Source organism: Ceratotherium simum, chromosome 29, assembly GCF_057802395.1.
Source record: "Ceratotherium simum simum isolate JZ-2026a chromosome 29, ASM5780239v1, whole genome shotgun sequence".
Taxonomy (NCBI): Eukaryota; Metazoa; Chordata; class Mammalia; order Perissodactyla; family Rhinocerotidae; genus Ceratotherium; species Ceratotherium simum.
Window position 1 is genome coordinate 6,804,179 of NC_141928.1, and position 23,164 is coordinate 6,827,342.

The following is a 23,164-nucleotide window of genomic DNA, read 5'->3' on the forward strand; positions in this document are numbered from 1 at the left end:
ATCATTCATTCACCCACCCACATTAGAGTGACGGTCCCTCCCACAGGTCTGGGGTGGGAGGCAGCCTCTACACTAATAACCACAACAGGATTATTTAATTACCACTGTGATGAGAGCTGCAAGCAGGGGAGGAGGGATGCGAGCATCCTCCAAGTCCCAGGGATGGGATGTCCCAGGGATGGGACATCCAACAGATGCCCCAAAGAAGCCACATGGTAGCCAAGGCTCAGAGGACAGAGGGGTGGAGGGGAGGCCAGGAGGAGAGATGGGTGACAGGCAGAGGAAAGCATTCAAAGCTGCCTCCCCAAATCCTCTTTGCAACCTGCCCTGGAATCGATCCTAAACACACACTCCTCCCCTCTCTCCCCACCAGACGGGAGCTCTCGGCGGGAAGGGAGCGCATCCTGAATCGCCCAGGCTCCACGCCCAGCACCAGCAGCGGGATGTGCATGTGGTAACTTCTCAGTAAACGCTTCTTTCCTTGGTTCACTCATTCACCCCACGAGGACTCACTGAGCCCCTGGTAGGTGCCGGGCCTGTTCTGGGACCCAGCAGTACCTAGACTGATACGTGGGGTCCTTGCCTTCAGGAAGCTGAGGGTCTCAGTGCACAGGGGAAGGACAGATGCTGAACTGAGGTGTTTGGTGTGGCAGAGAAGCCCAGGTGGCCATGGGGCACCTGACCCAGTCTTGGGCCTGGTTTTAGGGGTCTGAACTGACCCCTCTAACATTGTCCCTCAGCTACCACATACTTTCTCCTTCCACCCCTTCGTCCATTCACTAAATAATAAGCACCTACTGTGTGCCAGGCACAGGGGCTCCTGTAGATAGTTGGTTAACTGAATAAAGCAAGGACCTCCAAGGAGTAGAGAATCCCCAGGACACCAAGCTGGGGTGCAGGCCACAAGCGGAGCTGGGAGGCGGGCCATGGCGGTTGCGAGAAGCCACCATCCTGGCCCCTGGGTGGGGCGGAGACCTTGCCCCCGGCCTGGCCTGGGAAGAAGGCATAGAGGGCGGCAGCCAGGGGCGGGCGGCCCACCTGCACATCGAGCTTCCTCAGCTCCTTCTGGAACACTGCCGGGTCCGCCGTGAGGGTCACCGGGTAGATGTCTGCAGGGAAGAGAGAGAGGCCGGGTGGGCGGGGGCTCCCGATGCACGGCCTCCAGGGGCTGGGGCAGCAGTACACCACGTGCGGCCAAAGCTGAGGGGAGCTGAGGCCTGGGCCTCAGAGACCCCCGCGAAAGGGGGAGCAGTAAGGGAGCAGCTTCCAGGCCTGCCAGGGTCAGACCACTCAGCCCCCCTGCCCCGCTCCAAACGGGCACCTGAGCTCCAGGGGAGCTCAGAGTTGGGGCAGAGGCAACCCCCAGTTCCTCCCTCAGAACAGCGGTTCCCCCATCTTTTGTGACCACGACTCCCCAGGAACCTCCCTCTACCGGCCCACCCACTCCCACCGTCGGGGGAAAGGAATCCTGGGAAGACACGGAAACAGAAGTGAACAAATCATCTGGTTTAGACCACACAGCAACCCTCCAACACCAGACTGATCACCAGCAGCTAATCTTTCAGAAACACCATCCACACACTAGCCCATTTACAAAGACCAAAATGAAATCACAAAGGTTGATGACACCAAACGTTGGCAAGGACGCAGAGCAACTAGAGCTCTCGCCCACAGCCCGCGGGAATGCAAAATGGGTCAACCACTTTGGAAGACAACGGAAGTTTCTGAAAAGTTAAACGTGCACCCACCACGTGGTCCAGTCGTTCCACTCCTAGGCGTTTACCCAGGAGAAATGACATCGCACCTCCACGTTGAGACTTGTGCTCCAATGTGCACAGCAGTGTATTCCTAACAGCCCAAAGCTGGGAACAAGCCTCATGTTCGTCAGCCAGAGAAGGGATAAATAAACTGTGCTGTAGTCATATAATCAAATACCACTCAGCAAGGAAACACAACACGCTACCCATCCAGATAACCACACGGATGAATCTCACAGACATAACGCTTCACGACAGAAGCCAGACACGAGAGAGTGCAAACGACATGGTTCCCTTTACAGGAAGTTCTGGGACAGGCAGAATTAATCTCAGATGAAAAAAATCAGAACAGAGGTTGTCTGGGGGATAGGGGAGATTCACTTGGAGGAGATGCAAAGGAACTGCCTGAGGAGACAGGAACGTTCTATACTGTGATAGGAGTGTGGGTTCCACAGGCGCATCCGTTTGTCAAAAGGTAACAGCGAAGACTTGTGCATTTCAATGTATGTAAATTTTATCTCTTAAAAAAAGAACTATAAAAACTGATCATCACTGGGGGGGGTGGAGGGTGGGAGGAGGTAAAGATGAAACAGGAATGGCAGAATTTTTTTATATTTGGTGATGCTGGGTGATGGGCATATGGGGACTCATTGTACCGTTCTGCTCACTTTGTATATATTTGAAATATTCCCTAATAAAAAGGTTTTTTTTTTAATAGCAGTAATTGAAAGCCACAGCCAACATAAGACAAGGCTACCAGTGCCCGAGAACAGGGCTAGAATGTCCACTCGCTGCGTAGACATGTGCACAATGGGGGTTTTACAAGGTTGTGTGGACTGCAGATTTCTTAGGAAAATATTTCTTTTGAGTCCTTGGTGAACTCTAGTAATGGACTATTTTTAGTTCAGGAATTCTAAACTCCAGTCACCCTAAAAAAACTCCCACACTCGGCAACTAGTCAGCAGACCTCGGTCCTCCTTAGATGATTCCTGTGGAATTATCTGGCACGCATCCACAATTATCAAGGAGAAGTGTGGACACCAGTTTTCCTGCCGCACACTTGAAGACTCTCCCCCTGGAGGGCCCTGCCTCCAGGTTCTGTTTTTATTCATCATGTCCACGCCCGCTTCCTCACTGGCTATGACCTTTACCAAGTCTTCCCCCCACCTCCCTCTCTCTGAACTCTGCAGTAACTAATTCAGCCAAACCCTCGGCCTTTGACCCCAGACAGATCTGACTGGAATCCTGGCTCCATCCTTCACCAGCCCTGGGGCCTCTCAGGGCTTCCTTCACTGCCCCAGCCTCAGTTTCCCCATCTGTAAAATGAGGCATATAACACCACCATCTCTCCTGGCTGAGAACCATCACTGCGAGAATTCCGTGAAGCCAGGTAGGGACACAGAGCAAAGACTCAGCAAATGTGAGCTGGCCCTGCTGATATGAAGACGCACTCGCCCACTCCAGCGGGTGGTCTCACACTGGGCAGACAGGCAGACAGTCTTCCTCCAACACGAGGTCCTCAAATTCTAGTTTGACTGAGATGAACAATAATTTTACTCACCGTTGGTTATTTCTTTATTACACGATAATACAGGTTCATTGTTTAAAAAAAAAAAAAAAAAAAAGCATTAATGATACTGACATTTACTAAGTACCAGGCACGTGCTGAGATGCTGCCTGTGTATTAGCTTACTGAATCCTCCCTGGCACCTGGTAGGTCCAAGTCTTACCCACATTTTTAAGAGGAGAAAATGGAAGCCCAGAGAGGTTAAGTAACTTGCCCAAGACACACAGCCAGTAAGCGGCAGAGCTGGGATATGAGCCTCAGTCTGTACAACTCCAGAATCTGAGCTCTTGACAACTGCTCCCTAGGAACTGTACACAGAAATTCCTAACATGCAGAAAAAGAAGGGAATTCTACCAACCAGAGATAGTCACTTTTATTTGTATATATAACCCTGAAAACTTTTATGCATATTTGTAAACATATAACTATATCTTACATACATGCATACTATTTTAAGCAGAATTTCTATTGACGTATAAATAACATACTATCTTTGACCCGATTGTTTTCACTGAACAACACACTGTGAGCATCTTTCCAGAAGGTAAATACTCAATTCAAATAATTTTTGATGGCTACAAAGTATTTCCTTTGTATAAATGTCTAATAATGGACTTGCCCCATCCCATATTGTTTTTTTTCCCAATTTTTATAAGGAAGAATGTTATTAAGAACGCCTTTAGATCCATAGCATTTAAGCACCACTGCAGTTGTTTCCTTGGGATACATTCCCAGAAGCAGAATTGTTGGGTCAAAGCCGAGGGCATTTGTAAAGACTCTGGATGCAAATTCAGCAACCTCGTAAGCGTCCTCCCCATCCCCAGCCGTTCCTGCCTCTGATCCACCCTACCTGCCCATGCTACAGAACCCTCCCTTGTGCCCTGTTCTGCTCACATCCCGCCCTGCTCGAGGCGGGGGGAGCTGCTGCTGACAGGAACTGCTCATTGCCTGCAGACTGAGTGAAGCCTCTGCAGTGTCCAGTTCTGAATCTGGTGGTCCCGGCCCCCCATCATGATCTATCAGCGATGTCAGCCTACCTCAGTGGCTCCCAATGCTGGACCAGTGCTGGGCTGACCACATTCTCTCCCAATTGCAGCAACACAGGAAAAATAAAGTTGGTGAAATGAGTTATCATAATTAAACGTACTCCAGCGGGAAGGGCTGCCCTTTATTCCCTGGTCTCTGTGCTTCCTACCTGGGGGGCTGAGGATTGCTCTTTCTTTCATGGGGGGACAATAATACTTTAAAGGAGTTGAATCTGTTCATAGTTCTGCTTGGCAAGATAAAAAGTTGGTCATCCCTGTCAGTTCCCTCTGGTTTTTTCTTCTCTTTTCTTTTAGTTTTTTTTTTTTTTTTAAACAATTTTACTGGATTGAGAAACCCAAAGTGGGCGGCCCTGCGGTGGAAGGTGGGGAAGATGCCAGATCCACAGTCTAAGGTCTGGCTTTCCATCGCCAAGGTTGTTCTGGGAGATTCTATGCTCTGGGAGAGAGGAAGATTCTTCTGGGAAATCGCTCAACCCCGACTCCCCCAGACCCCTAAGCAATGCTCCCCAACAGTGACGTGGTCATCTGACCTCCTCCTGTCCCCAGCACTCAGCCAGCACACGCTGAGGACCAGGGGCCGCATGGCTAACACAGGACCCGGGAGATTCCAGGAGCCAGGGAGCATCCCCCGGGCTGGAGATCCTGGAAAGAATTTTAAGTTGGCCTCTGTATTACTTTCCTATTGCTGCTGTAACAAATTACTACAAACTTAGTGTCTTAAAATAACACATACTCATCTCTGGAGGTCAGGAGTCCTCAAACCCAGGCATCGGCAGGGCATGCAGAAGGGCTGGCTGGTCACACTCAAGGAAGGCCGGCCAGATGGCCAAAAGTGTCTGTGATTCCTCTCAGACAGAGGGCGGGGCCTCGGAAAGACTGAAGCCAAGAGTTTTTAAATGTCTGCCCTAAGTTCTGAACAATGAAGGCTCTTGGGAGAGTGTACACTTATAGACACACACACACACTCACTCACACACACACACACACACACACACACACACGAGTCTGGGATTTCACTGGCTGCTACTGACCAGTCCTGTCGTTCCAGGGCAGGACCAGCCTCCAAGCTGCCAAGAGGGGTGAGGGGCTTGGAGGTCTTCTAGCCCCCTGCCCTCCTTGCTGCTCAAGTGCCCGCCCACAGCTCCGGGCAGGGAGACGGAGATGGATGCCGTCTTGTCGTTAACTAACTCTGCTCTACAGCTCCATCTGTCATCCCTCGGATCTGCTGCACCACCATCACTCACCACCCCGAAGCTCCCCCAGAAAGGATGCTCTCAGCAGACGGCCATTTCAGGACCCTGCTGCCAGCAGGACAAAGAGTAAAGGGCCAGGACAGGGCGGCACAGGGCAGGACTCCTGGCATGCCCCCCCCCTTGAGTTTATCCACTGGCAGGGGTCGCTCGAGCCCCCCTCCATCTCCCTCCTTCACTCTGTCCAGCAGGGCTGGCTCTGGACAAAAAGCGCCAGCCATCTTCCATCTGAACGCGCTGCCCTTCCTAGAGTGGCACTGATGATGACGACGATGATGATGATGATGACGATGATGATGTTGATGATGACGATGATGATGTTGATGATGACGATGATGTTGATGATGATGATGGTGATGACGACGATGATGATGATGTTGGTGATAACGATGTTGACGCTGATGTTGGCGAAGATGATGCTGGTGATGATGATGGTGGAGGTGGTGGTGATAACGGTATTAACAGCTTCCATGCATTGAGCACTTATTATTTTACAGGCTTTTGCTCAGTCCTGTTAACATCTCCCCATTACAAGTGAGGATGCCAAGACTCAGAGAAGTTAATGCCCTTGGTGAAGGTCACACAGCTAGTAAGTGGTAACTAACGTCTATACTAGTTTCCTGGGGCCACCGTAACAAAATACCGCAAACTCAGTGGCTTTAAACAACAGAAATTTATTCTCTCACAGTTCTGGAGGCTGAAAGTCCAAAATCAAGGCGTCAGCAGGGCCGCGCTCTCTCTGAGGGCTCTAGAGGAGAATTTGCTCCACACCTTCTTCTTCTTCGCTTCTGGTGATATTAGCAATGTTTGTGGTTCCTTGACTTATAGACACACCATCACTGTGATTCTGCCTTCTCCCTGTGTCTGTCCCTGTGTCTCCTCTTCTTATAAGGACACCAGTCATAGTGGATTAAGGGCCCACTCTACTCCGCTATGACCTCATCTTAACTAAGAACATCTTCAATGACCCTATTTCCAAATAAGCTCATATTCTGAGGCTCCAGGAAGGACCTGCGTTTTGCAAGGACGCCATTCCTCCTAGAAAAATGTCCAAATCCACATGTCTGGGTCCAAAGCCGGTGCCCTTTGCCACCGGCTATACTGCCTCCAAAAACAGTGGTAGTGATGATGATGGGGAAAGCTACTGTTGCTTGAGATTTACTTAGCACCAGGATCTCTTCTACGCCCTTGACATACATTCGCTCAGAAAAACCTTACAGCAGCCTATGAAGTCTACTATTTATTATCCCGTTTTACAGATGAGAAATGGAGGCCCAGGGAGGTAAAGCGACCTCCCCGAGGTCTTACCACAAGGAAGCAGCAGAGATAAGATTCAAACCCGGGTCATTCTAACCCAGATCCAAGCTCTCAACCGCACATGAAGCTGCAGATACGTGGAACTTATTCCCCAGTCCCTCTGTCCCGATCCTCGAGGTAAGGGAGGGTCATGACTCAAGGTGGGCACTTGCCAAACAGCTGGGCACATGTGGAGTGCAGTCTCTGAGCAGGGCCCGCTGTCTGAGGGGATGATTAAACCCATGACCTTGGCTCTACTTGTGCCGCTCTTGAGCATAAGAGCCCCAGAAGCCTGGCCCAGAACCATCTCTCCATAGGCGGGTTTTTTCCACTGGACGAGAGGAGGGTGTGGCGCCTCTGGGACATGTGAGCATCACACACTGGCGGAACCACCCAGCCCCTCGCTCAGCCTCGCGTGTCCCAGCAGAGCCGGTCAAGACCACAGCCGGGCACCAGGGGTCCAGTCTCAGAAAGACCTCACATCCAGGACTCTTCCTGGGGTCTGCCTTTCCCCCTCCTTCTCGAGATGGGGCTTGAATCCTGGAGCCAATTCTGGATGTGTGGATACCCCCTACTCCAGCCGCAGCGACCCCAGGCAGGGCCCCACAATCTGCCACCATTGTGGGCAAACAGCATCCCCCCCCTTGGGACTCAGTTCCCCCACTTGTAAAAGGCAGGGGCTGGAGAAAATGAAGTCTAGCCTGCTAGAATTCCCACAGTGCCTGAGCCCAAGTCTGGGTGAATGTGATCCCCTTGAAGACACCCCCAAAGGACAGACGTGGAGGGGCAGGAACCACATAGACAAGTGGCTCTGTCCAAAGAGCCAAGATGGCCCTAGAACCCTCCTCTGCCTCCTCCTTGGAGTCCAGAACCCGAGCTCCTGAGGCCTCCTCACGAGGTCCTCTTGCCCCGAACACCGGGGAGATTCCGGCTCCTCCCTGAGTGTCCACATCAGCCACTCCCCACTGTCATGGAGGAGATGCTCTGACCCACATTCCTGCCAGCCTCAGAGCCGCTGTTTCTGCTGTTCCTTCTGCCTGGAATTCTTCCCCGACATAGACAGATGCTCCCCACCCAGCCAGTTTGTCTCATCTCAACCCAAACGCCACTGCTGTCTCCCCGCCTCTTTGTCACGGGGACCACACTGTGGTTAATGAACTTGGCCCTTCGCTGAGGGCCTGGCTGGACTGAAGGTGCCATAGTAAGTTGGCACCCTGCCCGGTCCACAGTAATCCCTGGAGAATTGCACATTGAGTTAGTGAGTGAACAACGGGTCTATCAGGGACCCCTGGGGACCAGACTCACTCTGCAAAGGTTGACCTAATGCAACCAGCCCAGCCCAGCCCCCTCAGGGAGGCTCCTGCCCTCAGACCCACTGCTGCCTTCCCTACCGCTCCTCCTTTCCAACGCACCCCGGCCTGTCTCTCTCCTCGCACCCCTGCCCTGCACAGGCTCATGCCTGGAAAGCTGCCCTTTGAGGTGGTGCCATCGATGACAGGGGCATGCCTAATCCAGCTCACGGCGCCCAGGTAGCTCAGAGCTCCTGGCCTCCAAGGAGAGAAGCACCGGGCCCAGGACAAGGGGCTGGATCCTCCCCTCAGAGTGAGTACTGATCGCATCTATTTCGTGATGGGAGGCTGTTAATAGCAATATCACTCCAGGGCGACAGTAAAGACACACACACCCCAGAGCATGCAGCCGGAGGCCAAGCCCTCCCAGCTCACAGGCAATTCTGTGACCTGAATATGCCTGCTCCGCCTACCAGCACCCTCGCCCCTGATGGACCAAGACCGGCTCTTCCTGAGGACGGCTGACCGTGCACCTGGCGACCCAGAGAAGACATTCAAACTCCCCAACAACCGGACATATGCAAATCAAAATGGGACACCATGTCTCACCTGTTCAATTAGAAAAAAGGGAAGAGGGATGGCCCCGGATGCCAGCAAGGGTGTGGGGAAAACGCAGTCTCATCCTCTGTTAGTAGGAGGGCAAGATGGTACAGCGTTCTTGGAGGACAGTTTAGCATCTCTACCAAAATTGAAAATGTTCATATGCTTTAACAAAGCAATTCCATTCCTGGGATTCGATTCTATAGCGATATTTGCAAATGTGTGTGTGTTTATTGTAAAGAAATTGAAAGCAACCTATTTCCCACAATCTGGGAATGGTTGGATAAATTAAGATAAGATTAAAATAAATTAAGATCCCTCCTGTAGCATCTTGCGTGTCGTTAAAAACAATAAGGTGGATCTATATTTCCTAGCATGGAAAGATATCCATGATATATAACGTGGCAGGCAGTGGGGGGAGGGGAGGAAGCAAGTTGCTAAACACTATTCATAGTATAATCCCATTCTTTCTACAATAAAAAAAAAGTGTATATATGTATATGAGTGAATTACACGCACACACAGTCTGGAAGGACACAAAATTATTAAAAGTGTTGGCATCTCTTTTTTTTTTTTTTTTTGGCATCTCTTAAGAGTAGTAGTAGTAGAATATTTCACAAGCATGTATTAATTTTGCAATTTTTGGAGGAAACTTAATAATTTAAATTATTAACTGCAAGAGGTAAACCCTGATGCCAAAACTTGACAAAGAGCACAAAGAAAGAACATCACTTACTGATCATACATATTGAAATGAAATGCAAAATTCCCAAACAAAACCATGGCAAATAGAATCTAGCTGTTTATTAAAGAACAATCTACCGAGACCCAGCAGGACTTAGACAGGGAATGTGGAAATGGTTAAAAATGAAGGAATCACATCACTAGGTCAACAGGAGAAAGATCATACAAATATCTCAACAAATCCAGAAAGTCAGTTGCTAAAATTCAGCACCCATCCCCGTTTGGGTGTTTTGTATTGCAAGTGTTTTTTTTGTTTTTTTTTTTTTTGACCCTTAGTAAATTAAGAATGAAAGATCTTCCTTCATCTGACAAAGAAACCTCAAACCAAAAGCCAAAATCATACAACAGTGTACAGTCAGAGACGAGACAAGAATGATGGCAGCCACCACCATTCTTTAGCACTGTTCTGAATGTTCTAGCTGATAAACACCACAAAACATTTCAAACAAGGGAAATACTTGATTGGAAAAGAGAAGATGGTATTATAATTTGGACAGGCTGTGGTTGCCAAACTCAAGACTTTACCCCCCAAATTAGAACTAGTTAAAAAAAAAAAAACTTTGGTAAGAAAGTTGATACAAAATAAATACATGAAAATGAATTGCTTTCCAGCATATTAGCAATACTCATTTGCAAAAAATGTAATGGAAAAAAATTCCTGGTCAAAATAGCAACAAAGCACAAAATATTCAGAAATGATCTTAAAAAGAGATGGGTGGAACCTGTAAGAAAAAAAAACACCTATAAATCTTTACTAAAAGAAATAAATGAGTAACAAAGGAAGAGGCACGCCTTCTGGATGGAAACAACTGAACTTTTTAAAAATGATAATTCTTCCCCAAATCAAGATTTAACACAATTCCAAGCAAAATCACAGTACGAATTTTTTTTGGAAGTTGACTACGTTTTTCTATATTTCATCTGAAAGAATAAATCTTTGAGAATATTTTGAAAATGAACAAGATAAATAAAAAGAATATGAATAAGATGCTGGCCTAAGTAATTTTGGAAACGAGTGAGTCTGCAAGACTAAGGGCGAGAACTGTACTCTAGTTAATAAAGTTGTTTCCCACAGGGGTGTGGGTTAACCATGCTGAAGCCACCATTTATGTGTACTGGAACTGGACAATTAAGTAAATGGCTGGTGGATGGTGGATGATGCGAGCCAGGTTTGTCACTGTTGGTGTGGGAGGTTACAGATAACCAAGGAAAGGAGGTTACTGTAATCCACATGGTAACAAATTAGGGTTGGAGACATCAGTATGAACTCATGTTCAGCTTAAGATAGATACAGATGGTTGCGTACAGAAATATTTACAGATATAGGTATATATAGAGGCTATATATACGACATCCATCTCCTTGCTCTATCAGCTAAGGGTCTAGAAGCAATGATACCCCAGTAGCAATAAGCATATTTAACATCAGACCCTAGTTTCTAATTCCTTTTTTCAATAAAAGGAACTAGGGCTCCTTGGAGAAATGGCTAATTCTAGGAATGGGGCAGGAAATACATAGATGAGTCTGGAATATCTTGTAGTATCAGAAAGTAAGAAAGTGCTTTAAAAAAAAACCATGGCAAGGGGAGCATGTCAGAGACAGGAGCCAACTGAAAGAGCTTCCAATGGCTGAAGCTGGAAAAATCTGAGCAACACAATAAAGTAGTATTGGATTATAACCCAAAGCATAAAATAAATATCCATGAGTCCATACTGATATATATAAATGACTGAGTAAATAAATAATTGGGGGAGAAGAGACAACTCTCTTACCCAGAAGAATTCCAAATAATTGATGTAGCTACTCCACACCCAAGAAGGTGGAACACAACTCCCTACTTCTTAAGTATGGGCTGCGCTTAGTGACTTTCCTCCAAAGAGGACAGTATGGAAAGGGAGAAAGAAAAGAGTGACTTCACAGTGGAGACACCTGACAACCTCAGCCAGGTGACCAAGGTCCACATCAACAGTGATCAGTCATACTGATAGCATGTACCCTTGATATGAGGAGAAGGGCATTGTTCCTCCCAAAAACACAACACCCAGTCTCACTGGAGAAAAACATCAGACAAATCACAATTGAGGGACAAAATATCCGAGCACTACTCAGCAAAATTGTCAAGGTCATCAAAAACAAAGTCTGAGAAACTATCACAACCAAGAAGAGCCTAAGGAGACATGACAACTAAATGTGATGTGGTGTCCTGGATGGGATCCTGGAACAGAAAAAGGACATTAAGGAAATACTGAGGAAATCTGAATAAAGTATGGACTTTATTTAATAATAATATATCAATATTGGTTCATTAATTGTGATAAACGCACCACAGTAAGATAAGATGTTACTAATAGGGAAAACTGGGTGTTGGGTATACGGGAGCTTTCTGCACTATCTTCGCAATACTTCTGTAAATCTAAAACTATTCTAAAATAAAACGTTTATTAAATTTTTTTTAACCACCAACGGATGAATAGATAAAGAAGATGAGGTATATATAAACACGACGAAATAGTATTCAGCCATGAGATTTCTTTCACTTGGATGAATCTTGAGGGCATTAGGCTAGGTGAAATAAGTCAGAGAGAGAAAGACAAATACGGTATGATCTCACTTATATGTGGAATCTAAAAAAGCTGAACTCATAGAAACAGAGAGTAGAATGGTGGTTACCAGGGACCAGGGGGTGTGGGAAATGGGGAGATGTGGGTCATACGGCACAGACTTCCAGTTAGAAGATGAATGAGTTCTGGAGGTCTAATGTACAGCATGGTGATTATAGCTAATAATACTGTATCATATACTTGAGTGTTGCCAAGAAAGTTAAGAAGAACATCTTAAATGTTCTCACCACAAAAAAGAAATGGTAATTATGTGACATGATGGAGGTGTTAGCCAACGCTATGGTGGTTGTCAATTTGCAATATATACAAGTATCAAATGAACACGTTGTACACCTTAAACTTACCCAATATTATATATCAATTATATCTCAATAAAGCTGGGGAAAATTAAAAAAAGAAAGAATATGAGGAAGAGTTGGCCCTATTAGTACATATTATAAACCCAAATAATGAATATAAAGTGTTCCTGGCATAAGAATTGTCATACAATGGAAGAGAATGGAAAGCCCAGATAAATTCTTAATAGATACAGTAATTTAGGATAAAGGCAGGATCCAATTGAATGAAAAAGAAAGGATTACTCAATAAAATGTACCTCAACAACTAATTATCCCATTCTAGAAGAATTACATTAGATTATTTTTTATACCATGCATCAATTTGTTTTAATTCCAGGTTAAAAAATTAAACATGAAGAGAGAAAGAGAAAATAAATGAAAAAACCTAGAACATATACCTAACTGATTTTATGACAGAAAAAAAAAAAATCTTCCTAAGCGTGTAAGTGAAGAAATTACAAAGGGAAAAAGTCAATAGATTTCACTACATAAACATTTAAAACTTCAGAACATCAGGAATCACAAACAATACTAAAAGGCAAACAACTAGGAAAAATACCAACCACATAACAAAAAACAGTTAATATCATCGATATAAAGTCCTCATACTGATTGGTAAGAAAACCACTAAAACGCCAATGGAAAAATAAACAAAGGAACCGACAATTTACAAAAGAAGAAATTCACACCAAAAAAATCCAGTGAACACTTGAAAATGTACAGAACCTCACTAGTAAGTAAAACAAGAAGATATTTTCCATCTTTTGGATTAGGGAAAAAATGTTTTTATCCTAATTCCTAGTATTGGGGCTGCTCTGAAACGGGCCCTTCAAATGCTTCTGGTGGAAGTTTAAACTCCTGAAACCTTCCGGAAAACAATTTGAAGAGTCGCCCACCCACTTGGTGCGTTAAAAATGGCCTACAAATTCCACTTCGAGAAACTTAATTCTACGGAAAAACCAATCAAAGCTGCAGACACAGATTTACAAGCGAGAATGTTATTTGCAACATTTTAAAAGAGAAAAACTGAGAACAACCTAAATTTTTAGCCAAAACAAAACCATTAGCAAAATTCTAACTTTTTCGTTTGGGAATGTGCCACTTTTCTCATTTAAAAACTGTTAAAAATATTTCCGAAGCACAGATCCTGGTTTATCTCCAAGTATGCGCAGTCCAGAACCACCGATATTTGCCCTGCAAAGTTTGGTCCTTGAGGTTTAGAACAGGGGTTCCCTTGAAGAAAGCCCTCCCGGGGTGCAGCCCTGGGGGTCCTGAATGGTCAGCTAAAACCCCTGTTTCTCAAGGGCCCCTTCCACCAAAGGGAATTCCATTGGCTGATTCAAAACGGACGCCAAACCTAAACCACAGCTCCATCCCTGCTCAGAAACCGTCTGTGGCTGCTCACAGCCCATAGAAGGAAATCTAAGAGCTCCAAATCCTCAGTCCCAGAGTCCTAGCCTGGACCAGCCTCGCCTCTCCCTCGTTTCCCATTTCACTCTTCCTACGCCCCGGCTCACACACACATGTGTCTCTACATGTCAGCCACCTAAACCGTCCTCCAGCCACCACCCAGCAAGCTCCATGTGCTCAGGGAGACCTCATCCCCACTGCACCCCACATCCCCATCAACACTCACTCCTGTTCTTCGAGCCCTGCTCCCATGCTGCTTCCTCACAGAGCCTTTGGTTAGTCCCCTCCCTGGAGGACAGCCAGGAGCTGGTACCTGGGCCAGCACCTGACACTTTCTATTCTCCGCCTGGCCTGTCCCCAGCAGGCTGCTGGCTCCTGGTGTGAACCCTGCCCCCTTCACAGTGGGAGCCTCACAGGGCTGTGCACACAGCAGGGGCTCAATAAATACTGAGATCCCCCTCCACGCCTGGGCCTGGGGGTGTCTGTAGGGAGGGTGGTTTGGGGATGGGGCAAGGATTACGTCTTTTGTTTCATGGAGGTTGGAGTGAAGGTTGGAAAGTCACACACCCGCTCAGGACCCAGAGAGGAGAGGAAAAGCTGGGGGATGGAACGTGGGATTCAAGAAGCTGATGGCAGAGTGGGCAGTGAGGACAGACCTCAGGAGCCCCAGCCTGGGCCCTGGGACACTAGGGCTGGCTCCAATAGGCTGCTGTCCTGCCCTGCAACTGCAGCCAAGCATTTCAGAGATAAATATGGGATATGAATCAGAAATTATGTCATCCTGGCAGGTGGCCTTGGGTAAGTCCCATCAGAGTTCCGAGCCTCAGTTTCTCCAATTGTAAGAGAAGGGGGTGGATTAGATGATCTCTAAGCTCCTTCAGTGTGATGCCTTTGGAAGCCCAAGGATGCTCCAGAAAGGGAGTGAGAGAGTTGGGGGGATGGAGGGTGACCTGTGTCCCAGCTGAAGCCCCAAGACATCTCTTGCAGCCCGTGTCTTCACAGCTCCCCCAACCTTGCTGCCCTCTGACCCCGGGGTGCGAGCTCTCCTTTTGATGTGCCCAGAAACCTTTTTCTAGACCCCCGGCTTCCGGGCTTTGAGCTGCAGAGCCCTACGGAGCCCAGAACTCCAGAAAGCAGAGCTACATCCACGCCTCTGACAACAAACAGCCTGAGGATTGCACAGATTATGTCACACCCGCTGTCGCCTGTTTTTCAACTCTCTGTAATGATGTTGTGATTAAGAAAGGCAAATTCTTCCAAAAAGGGCTTACTATCTCATGTAGCCTTGGGTCATTGTGTATTTTCTCCGCACAAGAACACTGCAGTACAATTTTACAAGGAATCTGCCATTTTTATTTCTTAATGTTTGGTTTTTTTAAAGCTATTCTGGATACAGAGGTGGACAGATGGACAGGCATGCAATAAAGCAAACAGAGCTAAACAGTAATCATAGGATTTAGGTGGTGGGCAGACAGGTGTTCCATGTACTTTTCCCCCTCTATGTTGCGGTAAACTTGAAATTTTTCATTAAAAAATATTGGAGAAAAAGCGGTCCTGCTACTCAGAAGGTTAGGAATCTGCAGTGTATCAGCCTATTGTCCCTGAGACTCCCCACAATGGGGTCTCCCAGGGACGCCTTTCATGGACATGCCCCTAACACTGAAAGGAAGGAGGCTCCAGGGAAGAGGGGGAGCTGCCTGCAGGGGAGAAGGGTGGTGGGGACTGGGCAGTGAGGACAGGCAGGTAGGGTGAGGCCACCTGGCACGCGAGGGAGTTGCTGTTTTCCTAGAAAGAGCAAGTGAGGCGGCAAGACGCGGCAGGGGTGAGTTCACCTGCCTTGGAGGGCTTTTCTGGCCTCCGAAGCCCATGCGGGCAGCGAATTCTAAGAATTAACAAAAAGTAAAAATGCAAACCCTGCAAAGGCTCGTCGCGTGCCAAGCCCTGGACACAAATGCCTCCTTTCAACGTCTTGGCAAATTCTGGAGGCAGTTCTCGCCCCATTTCATAAATGGGCAAAGTGAGGCTCGGGAAGGTGAGGTCACTTGCTGAAGTCGCACAGCCAGGAGGTGGCTGACCGGCTTTTGAACGCAGTGCCCCCGGCTCTCCGCTACTAGGCTGACAACGCAACCCGGGAGGCGCGGGAGAGGGTGGAGCAGGTTCCCTGGGGGAAGGAAGGGGCGGCTGCGAGGCTTGCCCCAGGTGCCCGGGGGCGGACAGCGCGAATGTCTGAGAAGGCGCCCACACCCGGCCGCCGCGCAGCCCGCGGGCGTCCAGGTGCGCCCCGGGCGCAATCGCTGGCGGGCAGGCGGTGAGCGCGCCGCGACAGGGCGCCCGGCGGGGGGCGCAGGGGGCGCTACCTGGGTCGTGGAAGGGCACCAGCGCGTAGTTGGCGATGGCCTGGCTGCCGCTGCTCAGGCTGCGCTCCAGAATGCGCGAGGCGCCGTCGACCACCTGCATCAGGTCGTCCCACATGGAGCCGGTGACGTCGAAGACGAAGGCCAGGGTGGCAGCCCCCTTGGTAGGGGGCAGCGCCGTCCCGGGCTCGCTGGCCACCGCCGCGGCCGCGGAGAGGGCCATCAGCAGCCCCCGGAGCGGCGCCCCGGGCATCGTGCTGCGCGGCCGACGGGGTGCGGCTGCCGCGGGGGAGGCGCGCGGGGCGCTGCGAGCGCGACCGTCCGGTGCACCCAGCGGCCGCCCGATGCGCGGGACAGGGGCTCGCGGCGGGGTCCCCCTGCTGGGAGTCCGAGGCGGGTCCTAGAGCCCACCCCGTTCAGGGTCACGGGCCCGCCTCCCCCGCTCCCCCCACCGTGACTCAAACTTTCCCGGCCCCGCTGCTCGACAGTCCAGACCCGAGGTTAGGGGAGGACGCGGGGCGGACGGCAGAAGGGAGCTGGGGCCGCGGCCAAGGCGGCGAGGGATGGGGACGCACGGGACGCGGCGGACACCTGCGCCTCCCGCCGACGCGCGCCCAACTGCGGGGGCGGAAGCAAGGGTGGGGATGAGACAGCCGCTGTCCCCGAGGCCTGGCCCCAGCGGGCCCTGGCTTTTGTTGCTCCCTCCACCCAGCCCCCTAAAAGCTACCCCCTACACACACACACACACACACACACACACACACACACACACATTCTGCAATACCTTTTCTTTTCCGCAGGGATCTGCGCTTCCCATTTGCTGTTAATTATTACTGTTATAATCAAGCACCATACATTGAGCACCTACTGTGTGCTGATTGTTTTCACAGTTATTATTTCCTCAAATGCTTGCTGCAACCCCAGAGGGAGGCATTAACACTAAACCCATTTTACAGATGAGCAGACTGAGGCTCAGTCATTTGCAAACCGAGGGGAAGTCATTTGCCCAAAGTCACTCAGCTCTCAAGTGTGGAGGCAGGACTAGAAGCCAGATCTGGAAAGGTTCTGAAGCCCCTGGGCTCTGCTGCCTCCCCTAAGTGTTGTAAGACATTGTCACAGGTCACCTGATGTCTCCAGAGGATGGGGGATGCCCCCTGCCCACCGACCTCCCCAGATCCCATGGATTGTGTGGGAAGGTTCTGGGACACATATGAGGCACTACTGATGCTCCCTGGGGCTCCTTTTAGCCGTTCCCTCCCTGATGGTGCTCCCTTCTGCCACCATGGCTCAGCTCAGGCTGTGCTCTCATGGCTCATTTCTACACTCTCTCCCCACTGGCCTATGAGCCCCTTGAGGGCAGGGGTGTGTCTTGGTTCCCTGGATCAGCCCCCAGTTCCCAGCCCAGTCCCTGGCACGTGGTGGGGACTCACTAAACGCTGCGGGAATAAATAAAGAAGAGACAGCTTTTGCGGGCCTGCCTGGTTTTGAGGGCCACATGAGAGAGGGCAGCTTGGCCCCCTCACACCTCAGTCCCTTCTCTGAGAAGACCAGGCCTGCAGACATGCCTGAGGGCTCTGGGTCTGCGACGGGTGGTGGCGGGGGAGAGTTCTCTAGCTCCTACCCCTCTGGAGCCCTCAAGCAGGAGGAAGGCCCCCCACTCCATACCACCTCCTTCCCCTTCAGTCTTAGCTCACCTCCGCCTCTGAGGCCACTTCAGAACCCTTGCCCTGTGGCCCCCCAGCCCCTTGTCTGCCCCCTTGTCCTAGCACTGACCACACTATCGCCAGAGTCATCTCTGTAGGTCTGCCCCTCCCATCCCGACTGGGAGCTCTGTGGCAGCAGACGCCTGGTGCCCGGCACAGGGTAGGTGCCCAAGGAAGGTTTGCCACATGAATGGGGCAGCAGGTATCAGAAAGGCCTGGGAGCTGGGCATTGGCCATGGTGGGGAGGTGGCACACGTTCTCAGGGACTCAGTTCCAGACCAGGGCAAGGCACTCATGTAAGAAGGGCTGGGATCCAGGGGACATGGTCTCCGTGGAGTTTCCTGTCTCACGGGAGATGGTGGAGCCAAGCACCCAGGCCCAGGGGAGAGAAGAGCTCACAGCCAGACTCAAGGGAGGTTGTGTCACCTGCACTTCTGAACACTGGCTCTTTAAATCTCCCTGGACTAAGGCCGTGATTGGCCCCAGAGCCTGGGCAGGGCTGGGCCAGCTGTTGGAGAGAGAAGAGAGGCCCCAGCTGTGGGAAGGCAAAGGCGAACAGGAGCCAGGAACCAGACAGGGCTCACAGACGGTGACATTTCAGGCACAGTCTGTGACATTTGGGGACAAACAAGTCCTTCAGTCTTTCACTCCACAAACATCGGCTGAGCCTAAACTGGGTGTCGGGCACTAGGCACTGTTGGGGGAGGGGGACACATAGATGGGTAAAACAAGCTTTCTACCCTGGGGAGAAGAGACATGTAAACAAATAATTCTAAGTCAATGACATAAGTGCTAATAAAGGACTTAACAAGAGCTCTGGGAGCTTGGAGGAAGGAGTGGCCGAGCCTCAGGGGTCAGAGGAGGCCACAGAGTAAGACTGAGAAGCCTTCAAGAACAAGAGAGAAGGGCATCGGAGGAGCAGGAACAGCATGTGCAAAGGAGGAAGACACCAGAGACTTGCTGCTAGCCCTGTGTGATTGAAGGGTGATGGCAGAGGAGAGGACAAGGGCCAGATCTTGAAGGACCTTAAATGTCTTGCGAAGAGTGTAGGATTTCTCCAGAGGCACTGGGGAGCTATTGAAGAATGGCAGGCAGGGAAGGGACCTGATCCCATTCGCATTTCAGAAAGGTCACAGCGACAGAAGTTCAGAGGGTAGATCTTGTGGATTCTAAGAAACCATACATCTCTACTCCCCAGGGACACAGAGCAGAGCTGGCCCAAAGAAAGCAAGATGCTTCTCCTCGGGCTGACCCTGAGGGCAAGCAGGATAGTGGATGTGAGTTCTGAAATCGCCTTGTGACCTTGAGCAAGGCCCTCCCCCTCTCTGGCCATCGGTTTCCCCATTTGTAGAATTACTTGAGATGGAGGGGGGCTGACAAAATGACCCCGTGCAGTCCCACCACTCTAGAACCATCTCTGGGGGCCCCTTGGAGACACAGGAAGGATGCACGAGAAGTTCTGAGCTCATTGTGGCAACGCCTCCCCCAATTGCCATGAAAGGGAGCCTTGGGCAGGCACCCGTCACCCCGTCCAGGGTGGCCAGGAGTGCTGCCCCAAACATGGCCCTCTCCAGGGGCTCAATGCTTCCCAAGAACATAACCACAGCCATCCAAGTGGAAATGAGCATGAGCACAGAAGGCCCCAAGAAAACACAACTGAACCTCATCAATCAATTTCCATCCCACCACCTCAACTCTCCAGGCTGCCTGGGAGCTCACATTTTTGAACTCAAGATAATCCACATTTTTCCCTTATTTCCAGAAGGAGCGGTCCCAGCAGAGTTATTTGTTTCCTAACATACCACATGTTTGCTGTGGAGAGCGCCGTGGGCCTGGCCTGTTCACTTAAGGGAAGAATGCACTGTCATTACTCACCCCACCGCACTCAGCTTTGGCTTGGAAATCCAGTCCTGTCCACTGTGTCTACACTGGGGATCCAAGACCAGCTGAGGGGCTGGATCAGAACCCAGGGTTGTGGACACTTGGCTGGTCAAAGAAACATGGCCCCTCCCTGCCAATGGGCCTTCCTTAGGCTTCCTTATGTCCCACTCCCTAAATGCATCCTAGTCTTGGCCCTATTAGATCCTCTGTGATTCTAAGAACCACTTCTCACCTCACCCCACTCCAGCCCTCTACCTGAGGAAATCTGCTCCATCCTCTGAAAGAGTTAAAATACTAATGGTGGAGAGTATTTGCCCGTCCTTGAGTGCCAGACACTGCAGAACACCTCCTCATTAGATGTCCTCTAACAACCAATAAGGTCAATATTTACTCTTCATGTGACAGATGAGGAAACTGAGGCTCAGAGAGGTGAAGTCCTGTGCCCAGGCTGGACTTTGCATCCCCATCTGCCTTTCTCCCAAGTCTATGATCTGCTCTACCCTTCCACACTCTCCTAGAAATGTGGGGGGTGGTTTGTACAGGATTCCCAGCCTGCAGAACTTCTAGAACCAAGGTGGAGCTTGGTGGGCAGCTCCTTGGGTTGGACTCCGATTCAAGTTTCAGATATTTATCATCTTTGAAGTGCTGAAAAGTCATATCCAACCCATATTTAACCAAACTTCCTGGGCAAAATGAGGGGAGAGAAAGAAACAACCACATAGACAAATGGGTGGATATGCCTGTTGTTTTGCGGACACACGCCCAGGCCTGAGAAGTAGAAATAGTCTCAAAGCCTGTTTCTCTCCTCTAGGAAGGTATTAAAGAACCAAGTGAGGGCCCTGGAAGACAGGACCAGCAGGGAATGGAAGGAACTGACAAACAGCTGGGGAAGACAGAGCTACTGAGGAGAAGGAGGAGCCAGGAAGCTAGAATCTGCATAACTGGGCAGAGGGCGCCAAGCAGCCAGGCCCTTGAGTGATTTACTGCTGAATGCAATCCCTCTATGGAACAAGCCTCCAAATCACTTGGACCATAAGGAGTGATTTGAGACGGTCCCAAGAAATATTTGAGCAGCTCAAGAGATGCAGGAACTGTTGCCCATCCCCATGTTTTCAAGAACAAACAATCAAATGAGCTAAATCAGAGCCAAGAGCTCTAAGACTCACTCCCCACCACCCAGAATTGGCCCATCGTCCCCTGAATGGAGCTCATGTGCCGCTGAGCCCCTGATGTTGTCATCGAAAGAGAAGGAGCCCACCTCGTTGGCAGGGGTCATTGTTCGCTGTGCTGAATACTAAGCCTTGTTGTCATTTATGGCCAAGATGTTGCCTTTATCATTGTCGTTGGTGGTTGGCATGAATATCCAAAATGTGTTGAAGTTTACTATCTATCCCTTTTATTCTTTTGCCCTCTTTATCTCTCTCTAACTCAAAATTCCAGTCAACTATTTTGTACATTTTGGCAGACATGTTTGGCTTCTTAACCTAAAGTTCTTCCTCCCTTCTTCCTGGAAAGCTTGGCTTTCCCCCCTGACTTTGGTTCAGATGTCTACTCTTCTTCCATGTGAGTTGAGGAAAGGTGACCCCTCCCCCTCTCCAAGGGAAGTCCTGATGGACTAAGTCACCCTCGTGTCCCACTCTCCTTGCCAGTGATTGGGCTGTGAATGGGCATTTGTTGCAGTTCTGGCCAATGAGCCATGAAGGAACATGTGCTGGTGTGTCTCCAGAAGAGACACAAAAGAACAACATCAGAGGACTGACACCACCTGATTTGAAGTCTTCTTCTAAAGCAGCAGTAATTAAGATGGTGTGGTTTAGGCCAAAAGATAGATGAACAGGCCAATGGAACAGAGAAGAGAGTTCAGAAATAGATCCACACTTACACGGGCAGTTGATTCCTGATAGAGGTGCCAATGGGGAAAAGGGAAGTCTTTTTTGGCTAATGGTGTTGGAACAACTGGATATCTGTACAGAAAAGCAATGAACCTAGATCCCTACCTCACACCATACACAAACACTAATTTGGAATGATTCATAGGCCTAAATGTAAAAGCTAAACTATAAAGCTTCTAGAAAAAGAGGCACAAGGAATAAAGAGCCCCTCTTCTTCCACTTGATGTCCTGTCTACATAGGACCCCTGGAACTTTGCAGCCTGAAACCACGAGGAAGCCAGCCTGATAAGAGAGATGAAAGAGAAGAGCCCTTTGGAGCTGCCCTAGGTGTGGCTTTCTTGTCTTGTATGAGAATGCATTTTCCTGCATCGTTGCAGCAAACAAAACATCGAGCACACTGATTTTCATGAGTAGTTTAAAGGATTATCAAACAATTTTTTCTATACCTAGATTTCTTCTTATGTGTTGACTTTGGAATCCAACCTGCGGGCACGCGCTGAGGTCCCCTGAGGAAAGAGCTGTGATTGTCCACTGCAGAAAGTGACCCACGAGAAAATGTCCCCAAAGGACAGAGACCACATTTGACTCAGCTCCTTCACAGCCCCAAGACCTAGCATGTACCTGACGCATAGGAGAGCTCAGTGAATAAGTGTTATGTGAATGGAGGGATAGAACAGAGAAGCCCAAGCCCTTCCATCCATTGTTTTATAAACCACAAGTTTAATCAGCACAATTAAAATACAATAAGCAGTATCCTAGCTCCTTTAGTAATCGCCCTTAATTTACACGCTCCTGTTATTTGAATAATTTCCCCCTAAGTATTTGAAGAACATAGAATTGGACAGTCTTTGTGTTGGGGACAGAGTCATTAAAGCCAGTGATTCTATAAGGCCCCAGCTACCCCCAAGTCAGGGCCCCTCCTGTCACAGCCATGGTTCCCTTCCTGTTAGGCGTAGGTGCCCACCACTAGTGCCACTTCCTCTGTGTTACACGGCAAAGATGAAGGGTCTGCTCCGGAAGCGCCCGTGATACAGCACTCGGCTCAGACAAAACGTCCCCAGCCCTTTCCCATCAGTACATTAGCTTGGACTGTTCAGCAGACTGGCTCTCTCCAACCAGAAGATTCTGAGAGCCTGTCTCCAAGGTAATGGAAGGGAAGTGTGGCAGCCAAGAAAAATCACTGCAAAGCATTTAAAGATGCCACGTCAAGAAGAGCAGGGCAGTGGGACTATATGATGGGGCAGCCACTGGGAAAACCAGTTTGGTGGTTTCCCAAAAAATTAAACATAGAATTACTGTATGGTCTAGGAATGCCACTCCTAGACATAGACCCCAAAGAATTGAAAACAGGTGTCCAAGCAAACAGTTGTACCCTAATGTTCATAGCAGCATATTCACAATAGCCAAGAGGAGGAA

The 23,164-nt window shown here is 49.3% G+C and overlaps 1 protein-coding gene across 2 annotated transcripts in view; it reads right to left on the minus strand.

Annotated features, from left to right (window-relative positions):
- The window catches only part of HMCN2 (hemicentin 2), a 148,851-nt gene extending 132,326 nt beyond the window's left edge, over positions 1–16,525 (minus strand). For both annotated transcript variants that reach the window (XM_087419569.1, XM_087419568.1), the window contains exons 1-2: positions 16,276–16,525; positions 1,039–1,109 (exon numbers count right to left, since the gene is read on the minus strand). In XM_087419569.1, coding sequence (XP_087275695.1) covers positions 1,039–1,109; positions 16,276–16,525 — 321 coding nt within the window. The remainder of the gene's footprint in view (positions 1–1,038; positions 1,110–16,275) is intronic.
- Between the last annotated feature and the right edge of the window lie 6,639 nt (positions 16,526–23,164).